Below are 18,553 nucleotides of genomic sequence, written 5' to 3' on the forward strand. Positions count from 1 at the left end.
CGTGCTACACAGGGCCTTCTTTCCGCAGTAAGAGACCACTGGTATTTTCGCCAAATCTACGCACAGTGAGGCGCACAAAGAGCTCCTGGGGGTTGCGGCCCGGCTATGCCGGAGCTGCGAACACACCCCAATCGCCGCACACATGCATGTTTCTCTCCTGGTCCGAGCTCATGAGGGCGCTACACGTTTCGAACTGCTGTGTGTAGTGAGAGCCCCCCCAGCCACCCACCTGCAGCAGCAGCGCCTCCAGCGATGGTGATTTTGCTGGTTCTGCTGTTGCCTCTGGCAATCCTTGCCTCCTCCTTTGGAGGGAGCCCTGGGAACGCGGCCCTTGGAGCTCCCAAAAGGAGAGTCAGCAGAAATGCCGTGCTACTAGCCGTTTGCTGCCTCGCTGCCATCATCGGACGCTACACAGGCGATGCCCTAGTAAGGCTCGCGGAGGCAGCTAGAGAGTCCACCTCGCCACCTTTAGCAACGCCCTTCAATGAAGAGCGAAGGCAGGAGCAGGGAAGGCAGCAACTCGGCGGACGTGGCGAAGCCAGTGCGCTTCCAGAGGACATCGAGCTCCTTGAACTTCTGAGCCCCTCCATCGACGCGCGTAAAAAGCTCCTCGCGAGGTACTTGTCCATGTAGAGGGTAGACATATATATACAAATGTATGTATATGGGTGTATGCATGGAGTGGATGTGCTTGGATGCTCATTTCTTTCTTGCCGTCTCAAGTAGGGCGAAGAAGGGCCGAAAGTTGCACACGGATTCAACTGTGTGTCTTTCTAGGCCTCCCGCGATTTCCCACTTGAGGTGATTGCGGAGACGGGTAAAAGTGTTCTTTTCGCACGTATGTATGCGTGAGCCTGTGCATTGTGCCTGTGTGCCACAGTGTTCATATAAATGTTCATATGTGTGTGGCAGCAGTGGTAAGGTGCAGTCCGCAAGAACAGGCTCAAAAGAGGCCTTACACTGTAGCGCGATGTTGGGTAGCACCACCCTCGCGTTGAGGAGCCATGCGCACGCATGAATTCCTCGCTGTATTCTTTCCAAGCGGTCCTAGTCTATCCGTGCAATTGTCTCACGATCGCCAGCAAGAACCGCTTTTGAGCTTTCGAAAACACTTTGCTATTCTGCCCAGGCGCAAGAGGGCAGGAGGCAGACCTTTCTTGCACGCGGCTACAGTGCGTGTGCGCGCTCATGTTCCCTCTGCTGCCGATGGATGTCAGGTTGTCCAATGGGCTTGAGGTTCTAGCAATGCAAGACAGCTCGTCGCTCGAGGGGGGACTTGTGCAGGTTTCTGCATCCTTTATCGGCGGCTCCCGTAAAGAGCCCCTCCATCTGCCCGGCCTCGCTTTCCTTGTGGCGCAATGCACCTTTCGAGGAGAACGGATCGGAGGAATTTTTGCCAAAGAGCAGCAGCAGGAGCAACAAGGGGGCTATGAATCCTTCGCGGCACTCATCAAGGCTCTTGGAAGCCCTCATCCACTGCATTTGTCTGTGAATGAGCTGGAGAGCTCCTTGGCATTTCAGGTATGCTAATATTTAGATCGAAATGTGTTGATTCACACGTCCGACTCCCTTTGGCACATATGCACAAAATACGATTTTGCCGTTTGCAACCTTGCTGGCGCTGTGAAGGCTTGTGTGTGCCTGCACCTATGTATGGCTATGGCTGATGATGACTTTGTGGCTGGTACTACTTCTTCCGTGTCCTAGGCGTAGCTGTGGTTGAGCCTTGTGTTTTTGATCCTTTGGCATTCAATCCCCTTTGCCGTGTAGGCTTGCTTCTGGACATCTTGGGCAGCGCGTGGATTTCTCTTGTGCCCTTGTGTATGTGTGTATGTATGTGAATGTATATGTGTATGTATGTGAGTGTATGTGCGAATGTGTGTGTGTGTGTGTGTGTGTGTGTGTGTGTGTGTGTGTGTGTGTGTGTGTGTGTGTGTATGTATGTGAATGTATGTATATGAATGCATATGTGTACGTATATGTGTATGTGTGTGGGTGTGTATACATGTATATGAATGTATATGTATATATGTGTGTGTGTATGCATGTATATAAATGTATATGTGTATGTGTGTGTATGCATGTGTATTTGCATGCATGTGTATGTGTGTGCTTGTACGTGCTTGTATGCTCCGAGTAGATTCCTGTTGAGCGGCTGGCCGCTGCCCTAGGAGGACTTCGCGAAGCGCTCTCCCCGCAGTCTCTTTGCTCAAATGATTTGGATGGGGCTCTCATGGAGTTAAAGCAGCTTCAAGGATCTCTTCAATTGAAGTGTGCAGCGGACCATTACTGTCGACGGAATGCTGTTCTCAAGAGCCATGTGGTCAGTTGCCGCTATTGGTGCTGCTATCCATGTGGCGTGCAGCCGACTTCGTACGGGGGGTGTCCTGTATTACACTGCGTTCCGTCTGATTGTGTGCGCCTTTGGATGAGTGTGTGTGAAAGTGTATGTGTGTAAGTATGTGTGAAAGGTGTGTGTGAAAGTGTATGTGTGTACGTAGGTGCATGTGTGCATCATGTGTGTAAGTGAAAATGTGTGTGTGTGTGTATGTGTTTTATGCGCAGTTGAATCCGAATCACCGCGCGAACTGCTTTTATGCCATGGGATTGGAGCTGTTGCACGCGCTTCGCTCTGCGCAGTGGCGCTCTGGGGATTTGGAAGGGTGGCGAAGATGGCAGAGGCGGAAGCGGAGGCTGCAGAAGGACCAGCACCGTCAGCAGTCTACTGCTGGCAGCGCAGCTGGCGGATCTGTCGCTGCAGGAGTTGCTACGTTTGCCTCCACCTCTTTGCCGCTCCTACGCCAGGAGCAGCAGCAGCAGGACCAGAGTTCCACAGGCGTTGCCGGAGGGGCCCCTCACAAGGGGCCCTTTTGGCCCCGATCCCCTTCCCCATTGGGCGGGTTCAAAGCCCCCCGCCTTGTTTACGTTGAGGAGCTCGGAGTGGACGTCCTAGCGGCAGACGTCGATATTAGAGAAGCTGCTTTTCTCTGGAGGCGGCATTACTACGTTCCCAACGGGATTGCACTGGTCCTTGTGGGACCGCAAGATCCAGAGCAGCTCTTGCTGCTCGCGCACCAAGCTCTGGGCAGTTTAGAGCCCAATCTTAAGCTGCAGACTCGTTTTCGGTGCAGCGACAACAGGGCTTCGGAGATAGAGAGTCTGAATCCACAGCCCCCCGCCTTCGCGCCTCAGTGGCAACCCCACGCTGCAGATGCAGCATCTGCAGACGCAGGCACGAGCAGGGCAGGCAAGCAGAAGGGCCGCACCGGAGCAGACAGGGATTTTGGGAGGCCTTCAGCGTGTCCTAATCCTCTAGACTACGAGGAAGCGGGGGGGGGCCCTCATGTCTTCACGCGTGCAACCGTAGCGGCATCGGCGGGTGCAAGAGAAGCTGAGGGGCACCTGCAGCCTGTTGCACGCCCTAAGGACCTTGAAAAATTGCTCTTGATACAGCCCTCCAGTCGGTTTTCACACAGTGTGGAGTTCATCTTTGTTATGGAAACGGAGGGGCCCAGGAGGCCTCCGTGCAAGGATATAGAGTAGGCATGCGGCACTGCACGTCAATCCCGAAGCTTTTTCCCAGCGGACTTCCCTGGCGTTTGTGTGCTGCGACTATGTTTTCGCTCTTGGGGTGGGCCCAGCGCGCCTGTCTGTCGGCTTCTCAACTTGGCTGTTTACTGTTCTCTCCAAATTGCTGCTGGGTGTGTTCTCAGGGCCTGCCTGGCGTGCGTTGCTTGTGATGCTGCTGCGTCTTCCCTGCTGCGGGGGTGCTCCTGCCTCCTGTCGCGAGGGAACCCAAGGCTTCCCTGTATCATTGAATCCCTTCCTTCGTGAACGGTTGTTCCTCTTTCGTTCTGGTGTCTTTGCTGCTGCAGGCTAGCCGCGAATCTCTTCAGCATGGGGGGCCCCGGAAGCTGTCTGGGGGCCCTCCGGGCTGCCGGATTGGCTGAGGCTTTGGAGGTGTCTATGGAGTACACGGCTTGCAGTGCTGAGCTGCGGGTGTCTTTGAGCGTTTCTGGAGGCTCTCTCAAGCACCCGACTATTGAGCTCACAGGCAAACTACTCTTTACATTCATTCAGTACGTGGGGACGATGGATGGAAGGGGAAGGGGAAGAAGGAAGGAGGAAAGGCCTTATGGGGGATTTAAAGGGTCCTCTTATCCCTTTGCGGAGTGGCTACTACTCCTCCGGCTCTACGAAGCGTGGATCATCTGCAAACCTCCGCTGTCTGCTGCGGCCTCCGGCTCGCCGAGTTTTGCACAGCTGCTGCTCGCAGCTGGCTTGGCTTTGGACTGTCTCTGTCTTTGGGGTGAGGGCTTCGTTTTTGCTTCAATGAGTGGCGCTGTGCGCTATGCGAGCTCCTTGCCCTCTGTCCATCTACCCTGATGTGCTCCGTGTTGCAGGCTGTGGAGGCATCTGGCTTCCTCAAAAGAACCTTGGGCGGCGGTGATGCGTCGTTTTGAGGCTGAGGAAATAGGCTTTCATCTGCACAAGAGGCAGGTACACGCGACGGCTCCTTCCCTCTCTGGATTGTCTGCTGAAGCAGCGTACGGGGAAGCGCATGCTGCCGCCTTGCCGCTGACACCCCTTGCTTTAGACGGCTTGGGAAGGCGGCCGCAAATGCCGCATCTGACACCGCAGGAGGAAGCGATTTATTTGTCGGGGAACCTCCTAGGGAAAGCGGGCAGTCGTGTCTTTCTAGTGGACTGGCTTGTGCAAAAGGTTCCCAGGGAGGAGTTCGTGCAGTTCCTCTCCGCCTTAACTCCCAGCAATCTGATCCTCGTGGTATGTCTGTGCGGATCTAGCGAGGGGGGGCAATCGCTAAACGCTTCTGCAGATGCCCGCGTAGAGCCCACATAGCCGGTCCAAGCATATATGTTACAAGATTTGCGACGCCACATTGAGTTTTTGCACTGCCTAGCTCTTGTTCAGCAGCGCATAGCAGTTTGCCCATCTTTGTCTGGAACGGGGTATGAATATGGGTGCATGTATGTCTGCATGCAAAGACGAGCATACCCAAAAAAATCCGCGACGTCTGACTGTGCCTGCCCCTAAACGCTTTCAGTTGGAGAGTCCTCTTATAGCGCCCCTCTGCACACGCTTGGCCCCATTCCTTCGTTTGCCATTTTCGGTGCTGCCGTTGGAAGAGCACTGGAAGAATCGGTGGAGTGCCCTCACAACCCTAGCGCCTGATGAAGTCTCGAGACTTGCAAGAAGCCTCGGCCTCTCGCTTCCAGGGGAGGACCCCTTTCTGCCCATGCGCAGCGGATCGTCGTCGCTTTGGCACCCACGGAACCGTCCAGAAGAAGCGACAGCAGCGGCAGGAACGACAGATAGTGCAACGACATCCCAAGAAGAAGCGGCAAACCATCTTGTCAAAGCAGTCCCCTTACCTAAAGAAGGGGCGTGCAGCTCCGTATGCGAGGTTTTTATAGACTCCAGGAACCCCATAGGAGTTCCTAAGGCATATGCAACCTTCTGGCTCTTCCCAGGCTTGGCTTCCCGGCCTGCAACGTCGACGAGCAGCAGCAGCAGCAGGACGAGCAGCAGCAGCAGCAAGGGCAGCGGCACGAGCAAGAAAAACCGCAAGGCTCTGCGGCGGCGAAGTGAACGCATCAAGTCCCTAGTGGCCCTTTCCCTCTTTATACACACCGTTGTCGAGATGCTTTTTGACGTAAGTGCCAATCCGCAAACAGTGGAAAACCACCTGTGGAAACAGACTCCCCGCACTGTACCCGCGCACTGCGAGGCGCGGCCACACGGCGTCCTGTGGGCCTTGTGGGGGAAATTTAAGGCTTGAAGGGGTCTTCTGGATATGTTTTAGCGGGTTTGAATAGTGTGACGGTCCTGGAAAAGCTGCTTGGGGTGTAGAGCTTGACGGGGGGTGGTGGAATGCTGTTTGGTGCAGCCCCTCGGTACTGCAGCTGTGAGCGGCGCATTTGTCTCTGTCTCTGTGGACGTCGAGTCTTCTGCGCTGAAGGTAAGGAATTGGGCGCAAGGCTTCCTTTTCTCTCTCTTAGAGGAGTTGATGCTTGTTTGATGGCAATGGCGGAAAAAAGCCTGGGCAAAGCTGCTTCGCGCGAGTCGGCCTTCTCAGTACCGTAACGTGCTGTGTCGTAATAGCGGGAGCGCTCTAAATGACTGCGCAAGTATGGGAATACGCGGCATGCTCCATTTGTTGTTGGTGTTCTGCACTGCTTCCAGATTCGCCTGCAGTGCCCTTCGGGTGGCATGCGACTTCTGATCCAACTTCTCTTCTCCGCAATGTGGGCAGCGAGCAGCAATGGCCGAGAGGCCACGGGGGTGGTGCCTTTATGGGGCCCAGGGGCCCCCCCGGAGTTCAAGACATATTTCAACTGCGGCGAAGCAACACACGTCCAGACCCCCTTCTGCTTGGGAGAGCTGGATATACTCACGTTTTCATCTGTAAAGCAGAGGACTCTCCTGCGCATTGCGGCGGCCGAGGGAGGCAACTGGCTTGCCTGCATTGCTGGAGAAGTCAGGAACCAACTGATGGTGCGAAACAAGCCCCCAAGAGCCCTCGTTGCAGAAGTGCTCGCCACCATAACTGCGCCCGATGCAGAACGGGCAGGGGCCATCTTGACGCAGGAAGTCTTCTTTCAAGCTTTCTTCTCGGTACATTTAAGCCTAAATCCTGATCGCGATGACAGGGGGCCAAAGTGCAGGCTGTCACCAGCGCCTCCCGTTGCCACCTTCACAAGCGCACACCCCTAACCGCACATGCACAATGCTGGTTGCGCGGTAGGCATCTACACTGCTGCAGCTGCGACTTCTGCTGGTGCGGCTTCAGGGCGATGTGTCTTCATCAGAGGCGGCCGAATGGGCAGAAGCAGCAGCCACGTCCTTAGGACTCAGTGCGGAGAATCGCATGCCTGCCCTCCCTTCTCTGTCCGATATGCAGCCTATTCCCCTCTCCTTCCTAGCAAGCGCTACTCGCAGCAGGAACGCCACCGTAAGCAGCAGAGGGGACGGTAAATCAAAGCCCCAGACTTCCGCTCATGCAGACGCAGTTGTCCCCCGAGTTCGCATACGAGTGAACGCCGACATCAACAGAGCTGCCGCTTGCAGCCCAAAGGGATGGAGCTTGGGGGGCTCCCGACCTCACAAGGATTACTTCTTAAATAAAGGAGGTGTCTTCGAGCTGTCTATCCAGGTCAGCTGAAGGAATCGGTTTCATCGTGGGAGGGAGGGAAGGCGGGGGGCTTTTCTCGTTTTTTATGGATATGTAGCTGCTGGTGTGTGTGTGCAACGTGCTGCCGACTTAGAGGACATGCATGCTTAACCGGCTTTCCTTGTGTGCATTCTCTTTGCCTTGATGTCGAATGATGATGTCGAATTACATTTAATCCCCGTTGACCATTCCATGAGCAAAAGAACGATAGGAGGAGGGCTTGCTGCTGCATAGCGCCAAAGTACACCGCAGTTGGTGCGGTTGCTCCCACTGTATTGTATTGGCTTGTGCGAACGCGTTGCGCAGCTGGGCTTGCTGAGCTCCCATCAATTAGCAGGAGCAAAGGTTATGGAATTAGTGCTAAAGGAGGCCCTCCATCTGCATTTTTGCGAGCGTCTACCTGCATGTGGATCCGTAGATGTTCAACTGATAACGGAAGTAAGCAACAGCGGTAGTACTCCTTAGGGGCGACGCATGAAACCCCTGCGAGCGCAGCAGCTTTACTGGCAGCAAGTGCAACACGAGTGGTCAGTCAGATGTAGCGTCTTTTTCTTTCTTCGCGCGGTTCTATGCCAGCGACACGTTCTTATGCCTCGCCTCTACACGTTCTTATGCCTCGCCTCTACACGTTCTCAGGGTGCCTTCTTTACGTCGCTGGCTGTGCGGATCCATGGAGCTGACGGAACCAGCCAATGGGCAGGTGGCGAGGCTCTTGAACGGTTTCTCTTTCAGCTGGCAGGAGCCCCTCGTGTTTTCCGCTCAACCCTGGCGACTCCTTGGCACCTCCGCCGTAGGCAACAGGTCAAACGCGAACCGAAGAGGGCCGCTGCCCCTTCCTCGAACAGCAATGCAATGACTGGTTCCTTGCCCTCACGAATGCCGTCGTCAGGAAGGACTGCATCTCTCACGCTGAAGGGTCTTCTTTCAGATGAGTCTCTGAAGCGTCACAGGGACCGGCTCCTTAAGCACCTCCAGGGAGCTGATGGCGCAAAGGTATCACTTGCTGGACTCTCCAGCTGCAACAATAGGCATCACGGCGACAGCAGCAATAGCGGAAAAAATAGTGAAGGTGTATGCGTGCGCGGCCGCACGGCAGCGGAGTGGCTTGGCCCTACCCGTCTCGTTTATGAAGAAGAAATCTGGAGGCGGCGTTACGATTTTAGCAGTATACATAAGTTGTTGCGCCATGCAGCGTACGCTACAGTTGTCTGCCCCCGTCCTCTGGCTGAGACCGTTGTTCTTTTCAGAATTCCTGCTCCTTATCCCCCGGATGTCAGTGGCGGGTCCGCTTGCGGATGGCTTTTGCGACGGCTGCGGCTGCTGTCTCCCAAAGCAGTGGCGTTGTGCGGTTCTTTGTGATTTTACTGCAGATCCCTCTCACCTTCAGATACCCGCGACTTTTTCTTTTTGAACATCTTAGCGGGACCGTGGCTACTAGTAGAGGCAGTGCCTTATTTGCCCCCAACCACATCCGCGTCGCCTGAATTTCTCTTTTATGAGCAAGCACATATGCACCGAACGTCGAAGGAACCCCGAACGGATGTAGGGAAGACGCGTACGGGCTCGAGGCGCCACAATTCATTTAGCCATGTAAGTTGTCTGCCTCATAAAAATCCCTTTATTTTTCTGCGTTTGGAGCCTATTTTGTATGTGGAGGTATTTAACGGCTGAGAATCACATGCGAACTTGGGCTAGTTGCAACTAAACACGAATGTGACACTGGTGGATTGTTCATCGCATGCACATTTGTCCCGCGTCTGTTTGTACATGTAATTTCTTCTTTTACATATGCATCGTTCAGTATTTTCAGTGGCCTCCACTCTAGAAAATATAGTGTTTTCTTCAACGTACTGCACGAACTATTTGGAGGCTTGTGCATGCAAGTGTGCCCGTTCTGTGGAAATCTGTGTTTTTTTCTATTCGCGGTATACAGCCTTTATACGATGTCGCATGGAGGGCAAATTTATTAATCAAAATATCTTATGAACACGTGGATATTCGATGAGAAAGCTTTGCTTGGACTTCGTCGTGGTTACGTGTTGCTAATCTCTACAAAAGTCATTCACCTTTGCATTGCGGTTGACTGGTGTTGCAGGGAGGACGGCTCATCGAGTCTCACCCTATTTGGAGCCTGGAGGGCTCGTGGATATATGTAGACCCTCCTTCTGCTACAGAAGTAGCATTGGCCGCTGCAGAAGCAGCCAATGCCGCTCCCACAAAAGCTGGGTTGGCGAGTGGTCCCAAAGGGGGCCTTGGGCGAGAATCGCCGCACCTGTACAGGCATAGCAGCAAGCATTAGTTTAGCTGCAGCCACAACCGCGCATTTTCATCACTTAAGCATAGCCATCTATATCTTGTAGCTCCAATGCAGTGTCTTTTGTGCCACGCAAAGCCAAGAGAGGCTGCAGGCTTTAGCGAGATAGGGATGTGTATTGCAAGCGTGTGCACACCCGCCACGAGAGCTCTATATTTTTGTTGCAACGGGGGTAGAATAGAAAGCAAGAGAGCCTATAGCTCAGCAGGGGCGATGTTTTGCATGGAACGTGAAACCGAATGTCACGTGCGGCCGTGCTCATGCGGGTTTGCAGCCCCTCCACGCACATCTCAGTGGCAAAGGTAGTGCTAAAAGTTAGAACACTGTTATCCGAGCTCTAAATTGAAAGGACCTGGCGATACGACATTACAAGACACAGCCAATGATTTTTGAAGCAGGGACAGCACCACAGTCTGTCTTCCCGACTGTGCGGGCTAGGCACACCTGAACACCTTGTACTACACTAGATGCACTTACCTAGGAGTGGAGGCATGACTATTTAATTTGTCTACTTGTATACCTTATTGCTTCAGGGTACTATTAAGCGAGTCAGGACACCGTTGTGCTGTGTGTGCCCTAGATGCCGTGTGCAGCTAGCTGTGAAGTTCGGAGTGCCTAGAGAACACAGCTGCGCTCACCCCAGCTGCCCCCATCGCCCCATGTCGAGCACTTAGAGGGGTACAGGCAGGGAAAGACGGAAGAGTTTTTGAAGAAAACTCAAGCTTTATCAGATCTGTGTCTAGCCTGGAGTCAAGTATATGCCTAAGGACAACATTTATGAAGCGCTACACAGACTGCAGAGGAACTTTTGAAATTACCGAGAGGTGATACTAAATTTTCGTGTTTCAAGATAGCATTTTCGGAGACTCCGGTAAGCAAGTAGTAGTGCTTGCTAGTTTGCATGCATTCGCGCATCATGGGTCCCTCACATACATCACTCGACCAGGAAAACATACAAGCTTTTTCTATCACTAGGATTGCCTTGCGTTATGGCAAGCATGCGCCGGAAGGGCTAAACAGTATCCAACGGACTCTATCAGAATATTTTCGCCATCATACCAGTGTAGAAATAAAGCCTGGCAATGCAATGCCAGTTCTGAGGCTGTACGGAAACTCGGAATCTGAACTCGGCTGCCTCATTTTTGTGACGTGAGCGTATGCCTATAGTCTGTTCTTCCTCTCTTTCCGTATTATCACACAGACTGGCTACAATCGAATGAGCAAGTAAATATCAGATTTACGGATTCCTGTGGGCCTGGCTATTCCACCCCTAATGGCCATCCCCCCAACTATCCGTACCACCATATACACCATTTAGAGTTGCTCCCTGCAATACAGCTAGATAAATCTGTCTTTATATGAGTTCTAGCATTTCCTTGTATCTGCAGCTAGTGATATCGCCAGGTCCTTGGGCCGCACTCTGAAGCTGCTATCTTGGCAAAATGAAACATAGTCAGGCAGTTCCATTAACATCGTCCTTACCAGTAGAATGTCCATATAAAGCTGACTGGTGGTCGATTTAGATTCAACCTCCCCGGTCATTTTGTTCGATGCTCTCTGCATTCTCACGTTTCAGGACCACGGAGGTATGTGGCACATGCAGGCATGGAGTGCATAATGCTCGTCCTGAAGTCTCCACAGGGAGGCCAGTCTTCAAAGAGGCCATGAAAGCTGAAGGAAAAAGTTGCTTGCCACTAGAAAGGAACTATCATCCTATCCTTCCTCATCCCCCAGGGTACCCGGCTAACAGGGCAATGCACAACCAGATGCAAGGCAGCTTCGACCATAAACGCGCGCCAAATATTTCTACTGGGTAGAGGGCGCTCGCTGAAACACCATCGGCCTTCTCTTTCCACTTCAGAAATTGCGCGTTCTCAAATGGATTAGTTGAAACAGGCGCCCACTACGCGCACTCAACGGTCTTGCGGGTGAGTAAAGGCGACCACGCACACACTGCTTCAAAGTTTGCTGGATACGGCTCATTTTCTTCAGCCACGAGTGAACGCCCTGGAATACGGCTGGTGGCTAGAAAAAGAAACACTTCGGTGCCTTCACATACTACTGGTGCTGTAATGATCTTGAGCGCTTCGCCTGAATGCTAAGACTTCGTCCATGTAAAGAACCATCCGTTAACCCGTGATATGCTCATGATCATCCTCATAAACTTGCTTTTGCAGTTTGGCTGGGTCGTTTAAAAGTCCAAACGGTACACAGCTAAACTTAGGTTTGCGAGAGCGAGCGTGAATCGCCGTTCTTGTACTTCTCATCAGCGTAAATGACGATCTGTAAGTAGGTGCCTGTTACGTTAAATGCCCAATAGGCTCTTTATCCGTGTAATTTGCGAAATAATCTACTAGCATGAGGCATCGGGAACATGTGTTTCGCAGTAATTTTGAACCGGAGCCTAAAGTTATCGCCTATGCGCCACCATCCGTCCTTTTCCGGCACCAACACAGGGTTAGGCCCGAAGGGACTGGTCGATTTCTGCACTTTGCACATTGCAACGATCATCTGCCTGTAGCTCAAATTCCTGTTTGTGCTGTAAAGGGATGTGACCCAGCAGAGCATCGCTTGAGGCTGAAGGGAGGATTAGCTCAATATGATGCTAAAGACGACGAGCGCGTGCGAGCCTGCTGGCAGCTAGTCATGTGTAATCAGTAAACTGTCTGTGGTATTTGCAGACTCCTGCTGCGCCATGGCTACTACTTTAATTTATTTCTTTCATAAAGAAGTAGTTTCAGAGTCACTAGGAAGGGGTGCACGCGCAAAACCATCCTCCTTTACTTTGCTGCTGAGCCCAAAGCATGAGGACTAAGACTCACCCTGTTGGGATGCCAGTCCTACTTGTTTTACATATGTGAAATAAAAGCTGTTGAGGAGATCGGTAGGTGCGTCTTCACAGAGCGCCCTGGCACACTCAGAGGCAGTGGCTGCAGGTGCGCTTGCCATTGGTGGCCCATGGCGGAGGATAATCAACTCTTGGTGCATTAGTTTAACATGGAAACTACGGACCAGGCTATTATGGCCCGGAATTCAATGTAAAGTGGTATTAACTGCCGTAGCTTCGCCAATCATTGCGTTCTCGGCCTGCCACTAGACCAGAATGTAAGGAAGTGCATTTACGAGTTAGCACGCAGGTTGCACTTCTAAGCCGTTTCCTCGGATAACAGATCCATTTCACATCGATTGACAAGTCACTCTAGCAATGCGTGGCTACTGATGTGAGTATAAAAAGCGCAGACTCGGCTGCGGATGGCTCCTCAGCTGGGTTTTTCTCCTAAGCACAACCCTTCAGAGCACCTCACCTCGGGGTGCGCAAGGAGCTTCTCTGTTTCCCTGTTGTAACTTATTTGCCCGCCAAACAGCCTACTTTCGCGAGGCCTTGTCTATTCGCTCAATGTCGTTGGAGTTTTGCTTGTGCTTGCGTTTTCAAATTATACGACCCAGTAATTTGCAGTAGCTCAACTTCATATATAAGACAAGCCTAATAGAATCTTACGAGGGGCCTTTTGGAAAAGCTCCTGCCTTCCACTGGCCGCATTCAAAAGCGCTACTGACAGGGAGGCAGGGAAGGCTAGGAAGCTCGAACTGGCAAACCCGAAGTCCTGTGAGACAGCATTCATAGCAAGGTGCACCTAGCGTCTCAAACGCACGCAACATTGCGTCTCATAGTATCGTGCTAATACCGCTCAGCAATCAATACAAGACTCAAAGGAGAGCCCAATTCGTCAAGTGTTTGGAATACTTGTTTGATGGAAATTAGTCCAGTAGAAACTGTTGTGTAGTTTTGCAGGCTACGGGAAGCGTAATTAGCTAATTCTCTCACGCAAACCGAAAAAAAATACGAGCAGCCAAACAAACTGTTAATTTCTTACTAGATATTTATTGAATAATCCAATATGGTAGCTAGTGCCTGAGCAAATCTTCGCCCGCTACGGGGCGCCTGGGCCCTAGATGCTGGGCATCACAGCATCTGGATGCATGGAGTGCAAAGAGTTGAGGTAGGCGTATCCTCGCTGTCTATCTCACCCATGCTGAAGTACTGAGAGCTGATGAAGGGAAAGAAACAGTTTCGGAGCGCCAATCAACTGCTTTCGATAAGTTTTTGCTTAAGGTTTGAAGCAAAGTATTTCCCGTGGAGATCGTAAGTGGACCGTAACAGCTCCCAAGTCCAGCAGTTAGTGACAGCTGCTTGTAAACAAAGTACGGTTACGTACAGGAAAGCAAGATGGGTAACGGTCCACGCGTAGTTTAGTCGGAGGCTCCAGGCCATTCGAGAGCATAGCCACCTGCGCATAGGATCTAGCGCACACGCTCACAGCATCGTTGCGTACTAATTCGAGGAAATACTACTCATCAAGACCTAGTTATCGAACAAACAAGCATAATTTGTAGTGTCTTATCAGTTCTCAATTGAAATAACTGGTGCACTGAGAGTGCGTGATAGAGTTTCGCCCCACACCCACAAGAATAATCCCTATATTCAAAGCTAGCGGGCATGCCCCCTCAAAGGGTACACTACATATGACCCCTAATTGCATAGTTAGGTTTCATAAATCTTATTCAAACAGTTGCAACACTTTGAGTAAAAAACTGGTGAATAGGTGGTTGCGTCACGTACTATACTGGCGCCAATCATTAGAGGCTACCGAGAGACACTGGTTGGTGGAGCTTACAGCATCTCTTCTTTTGTGATATGGCATATATTGTTTCGGTAAATTTATTAGGCAAATAAAAATGGCTTCATCTGTCGAATGGATAATAGGATTCGAGGCGGGACACGACGCATAGAGGACCTGAAAGCAACGGTGGCGCTGGAGCACCTCTCAATTCATTGCAGTCCGCCTCCAACTTTTACGTAGTGTATAGAGCTTTATATGTTCCGTTTAAAAATGAAGAAGCACCTCCGAAAGGCCCCTAGTGGGCCAAAGTCGTGCATGCTGAGTACCGGGGCTGCTCTGCAGCCGCCGCTGCCATAGTGGGAGGTCCTTCCCTCCAGCAGCTGCCCTGCTGACCGACCCCTGTGTGAGGGTTCCCCCTGAAAGACACGGTACAAGATTTGTTGTGTACAGTGTACAGAGCGAAAGTACACCCTTTTCACCTTTACACGGAGCGGGGTGTCGCCTGTGCTTGTTGCGGCCGCTTCAATGTGCATTCTCCGCGGGGTCACGGAGTTGCAGGAGCAAGCAGCAGCCAGTAGCGTCCAATGCGGCGGCCTTACACGCATCCATGAGACCTGTATCCATCCTCGCGCGTTGGAGTGCCAGGCGCCAGGAGGCTTCCTTGTGGATACTGCTTTAGCCGCTCAGGGATTTTGCCGCAGCGCTTGAAAAGGGTGCGAATGGCGAGGCCACTCCATCTGAAGCGCTGTTCCTTTTAGATCTTTTTCCAAGGAAAGGTATATACATATATCTCTTCGATCCTTACCATAATGTTTTATGTAGCTGAGCGCTTCTTTTCCGTTATTTGGCTGCTGAATGATGACAACCCCGACATGTCTATGCTAGATCTGATATGTAATCGAGAGCCCGCGAAGGGTCAGCGGTCTTCTGCAGCCGGCCAGAATGAACAGCAGCAACAGTCAAAGCAGGGGCAGGGGGACCGATCCGTCCATAGAGAAAGCAGCAGCAGTAGCGATGGCTCTGACGTTTCAGCAACTCAGAGTAGCATCAGCAACAGCAGCAGCGTGGCAGCGTCCCCCAGAAGGTATGACAAGCAGGACTCACCAAAGGCTGCTGCCTCATGGATGCAAGTGCAGCAGCACAGGGAGGCACTGTTTTCACGGCCTCCCCCAGACACCGAATCCCTCCCCGCAATGGACTTGGCGCCGGCAGCCGACGGTGTCGATGACGTCGCCGATGCTGCTCCTGCAGCCTTGAGGCACAGCCGGTCGCATGAAGGAGCACTCGTGTCGGGGCCGCCCCCTCTGTCGTTGCCTCCGAGTGCAGTGTGTCGACGAGGGGAGATGCAAATGCACACGCCGCGCTCACAGCCGGATGCTGGAAGGCCCTCACGGCCTGCAGTGGCGGCGGCAGCTCTGGGTGCTCTGTATTTCGAGGAGGGCACTGAGAACGTCTTAGGAGGCAAGCCTAAGCCTTGCATGCAGCAGCAGCAGCAGCGGACTCAGGGCCCCGAATTTGCTGCACCGAGACGCAGGGTGAAGAGGCATACACTTCCGCCCCTTCAGGGTCATATGCAGTCGCAACACGAGCAGCGGCAGCCACTTGTCTGCCCTCAAACTCAAGGGGTGGTTGGTCCTGCTGGATCCACGGGGAGCCTGACAGCTGCTCCAGAGCTGTCAAGGCAGCATTGGCAGCTGCAGTTGCAGGGGCAGCTAGCAAACCCTTGCCAGCAGCAGCGGCAGCATCAGCAGCTTCAGCAGCTGCGATTGCGCAATGCCCTTCAGCGGCAGCACTCTTTCCCCTCAGGCAGGTCCACGCCAGCACTTCCGTCCTCATCCACTGCGACTCCGGTCCATAGTGTGTTCGTGCCTGACGCAGCCACCGCAGCAACGAGCCGCTGCTGTGCAGCTGCTGCTGCTGGAACGGGAGGCTCGGCTCCAAGTGGAGGCGATGGAGATCCCGTGAGCCTCAATCTCGGCTCCGTGCGGACGCAGCGTATGGCTTGCTGCATGCACGATATCGACAGGTGTTGGAGTAACCGGAGTCGCAGTAGTAATGCTTGCAGCTTCCCCAGAAGCAGCAGTCCAGGTGTGTGGGGTGGAAGCCGCCCGACCTCACATGTGCATCGCCGCAGGTACGCGACAGTGTGTTGGCCTATTGACAAGGCAGCACAAGCTGCTGCTGCTGCCGCTGTTAGAGGCCCCCCCCCGCTTGATGTACACCCACCTGGCTGCTGCCGTGTTGCCGCTGCTTCCTGGTGGCAGCAGCACCACGAGGAAGCGGCTGCTGCCGTTGTTGCAAGCAGGGCTGCTGCTCGCGCCGCTTCCGATGTGCTGAGTCATTATAGTTTTGCTGCCCCTGGTAGCACAGCAGCAGCAGCAGCCGCCGCAGCAGCAACGGCTGCAGCATCCGCAGTAGCAGAAGTGGCTGAGGAGTCATCGAATCCCTCAGCAGTAGCAGCAGGGATGGCCTTACCGTGCCAACATTTAAGCTCGTATCGCACCTCTTCTGTGCTCGGCATGCAGCAGCAGCAGCAGCGACAGCAAAGAATACCGAGTAGGCCGCAAGGAGATGCCACATGGAGGGGTGCATCGGGAACAGAACCACCCTGCGTGTCACGGCAGGACCCTCCAACGACACCATGCACGATGGGGTCGTCGTCATCTTCGTGCAGCGGACTCCGCCCAGGTGCTCTCAGCTGTAGCTGCATGAGACAGTGCTGTTGCTGCAGCAGTAGCAGCGCCAACGGCATAGGGATGCCCGCATGCAGGGCGTCGCCTCTATCTCTGCAGCAGTTTCACTGAATGGCTATGTGAAGGTGTTTCCCTAGCAGTAGTTGGACGACGGGTGCATGCAGCAGGAATAAGGTTTAGGTAGGAGGGAGGCGTGTCACTGGCGGTGCGCGCATTTTCGGTAGTGTGCCTACTGTGCCGCGAAAAGGCCGCTCTCTTCATGGGCTGTGCGCAGCCGAGATGCTGCTGGAACTAAGTGCGCATCTTCTTCGCCTATCAGCACTCCAGCAGATTTGGTTTATCACTGAAATTGGGGTGCCCATGACGAGCCCTCGAGATGTGGCCAGCTCTTTTTGCGAATCACAGACTACTTGCTTCGTGTTGCTACACGATGTTGGCCCTCGGCTGTGTGTCCAGAGTCGAGCTGCCGTTTGAAGTGATCGAGGTTCTGTGCCACTATAGTTTGCGGGATGTTCCGTGTATGGGGCTGTTTCATCCTGCAGGGCTTCCCTGAGGTCCTCAGCCGCCAGTGTATGCGAGCAGAACAGAGGGATGGGGGGCATGCGGCTCTGCTTGCCGCCTCTGTGCCGCTTTAAACTCGATTAGTTGATTTCGCCGCCACGGTATCGTGCATCAGTGAGAAATGTATAGCATGGCGTCCAGCGGGCACGGGCTGTCCTGCGTGAGGCATGTGACTACCGTGGCAACAAAAAGCCGATATTGAATTGCGCCTTGACCTCTGCATTTCCTCTGGGATGTTTGTGAGATCCTTTTAGCCCCAAACTTAGTATTATCGCTTCGTGTTACGCCGTTAAAATCCCTTGATAAGGAGCTTTCTTCATCCTTTCCTTGCTCGCGTCGCACCAATTGGTTCCGGCATCAGGAAAGGGAGAGCCACAGCCAAGATGCGTTTTGCCTGCCTTCGGATATCACCCAGCATTCGGTGCCAGCAGCCCAATAATTTCAGCTCCAATAATGTATATTAGAGCTGCAGTTCAAATGCTCGTGTTGGATTTCTGTCGCCGTCGACCGCCCGCCCTCGTAGGGTGGGCGCCAGGGTAGCAGAGGCTTTCTCCCCGAAGCCTTCCGTGCACAGCTGCTCCGCGCACAGGTCAGAGCCTCCATGAGTACAGCATTTAGCAAGGCCCAGTGTGCAAGAAGTCGCGCACCCTTAATTGTGTGGAACTGGTGTAAAAGAAAGCGCGTACTCGTAGGCTTGTCCCCTCTACTGCATCCGTTGCAGCGGACTACCCCTCGGTACTGCCTAACCCCTCCAACTGGCTACAGTGTGACCAACCTTCCCCTGTTGCTTCTAGAGAAGTCTCAGTCTCTAGCTGTCTGCGTTCGCAAGGCCTTACCTCATGTAGCCATAGTAGCGACCGCTCAACCGGAGGAGGCATAGAGAACCGCAGTAGGGACAGCTCCACGCAGCACAAAGACGCAAGCCATATCTAGAAGTTGCGAGGTCGACCAATAGAGCAATAGCGAGACAGTCTTGATAGGAAGACACTGCAACACGATAGGGTATTCAAGCCAAATCTAAAAGTTGCGAGGTCGACCAATAGCGCAATAGCGAGACAGTCTCGATAGAAAGAAACTGCAACACGATAGGGTATACAAGCCATATCTGAAAGTTGCGAGGTCGACCAATAGAGCAATAGCGAGACAGTCTTGATAGAAAGACACTGCAACA

General features: G+C 53.1%; 2 protein-coding genes across 2 annotated transcripts; both read left to right on the forward strand.

Annotated features, from left to right (window-relative positions):
* The first annotated feature begins 1,206 nt into the window (after positions 1-1,206).
* On the forward strand, positions 1,207-9,812 carry LOC34619561. Its single transcript, XM_026336337.1, has 15 exons — positions 1,207-1,521; positions 2,141-2,253; positions 2,562-3,539; positions 3,714-3,725; positions 3,876-4,079; positions 4,404-4,785; positions 5,066-5,674; positions 5,909-5,980; positions 6,340-6,636; positions 6,812-7,054; positions 7,499-7,630; positions 7,829-8,468; positions 8,580-8,782; positions 9,288-9,448; positions 9,608-9,812. Exons 1-15 carry the CDS (start codon positions 1,207-1,209, stop codon positions 9,810-9,812), a joined length of 4,566 nt encoding a protein of 1,521 aa, XP_026192122.1.
* Positions 9,813-14,937: 5,125 nt separating this feature from the next.
* On the forward strand, positions 14,938-18,315 carry LOC113147077. Its single transcript, XM_026336338.1, has 3 exons — positions 14,938-15,938; positions 16,155-16,828; positions 18,062-18,315. Exons 1-3 carry the CDS (start codon positions 14,938-14,940, stop codon positions 18,313-18,315), a joined length of 1,929 nt encoding a protein of 642 aa, XP_026192123.1.
* The last annotated feature ends 238 nt before the right edge of the window (positions 18,316-18,553 follow it).

The sequence above is a fragment of the Cyclospora cayetanensis genome, unplaced genomic scaffold, assembly GCF_002999335.1.
Source record: "Cyclospora cayetanensis isolate NF1_C8 unplaced genomic scaffold, CcayRef3 CcayRef3_contig_121, whole genome shotgun sequence".
Classification (NCBI taxonomy): domain Eukaryota; phylum Apicomplexa; class Conoidasida; order Eucoccidiorida; family Eimeriidae; genus Cyclospora; species Cyclospora cayetanensis.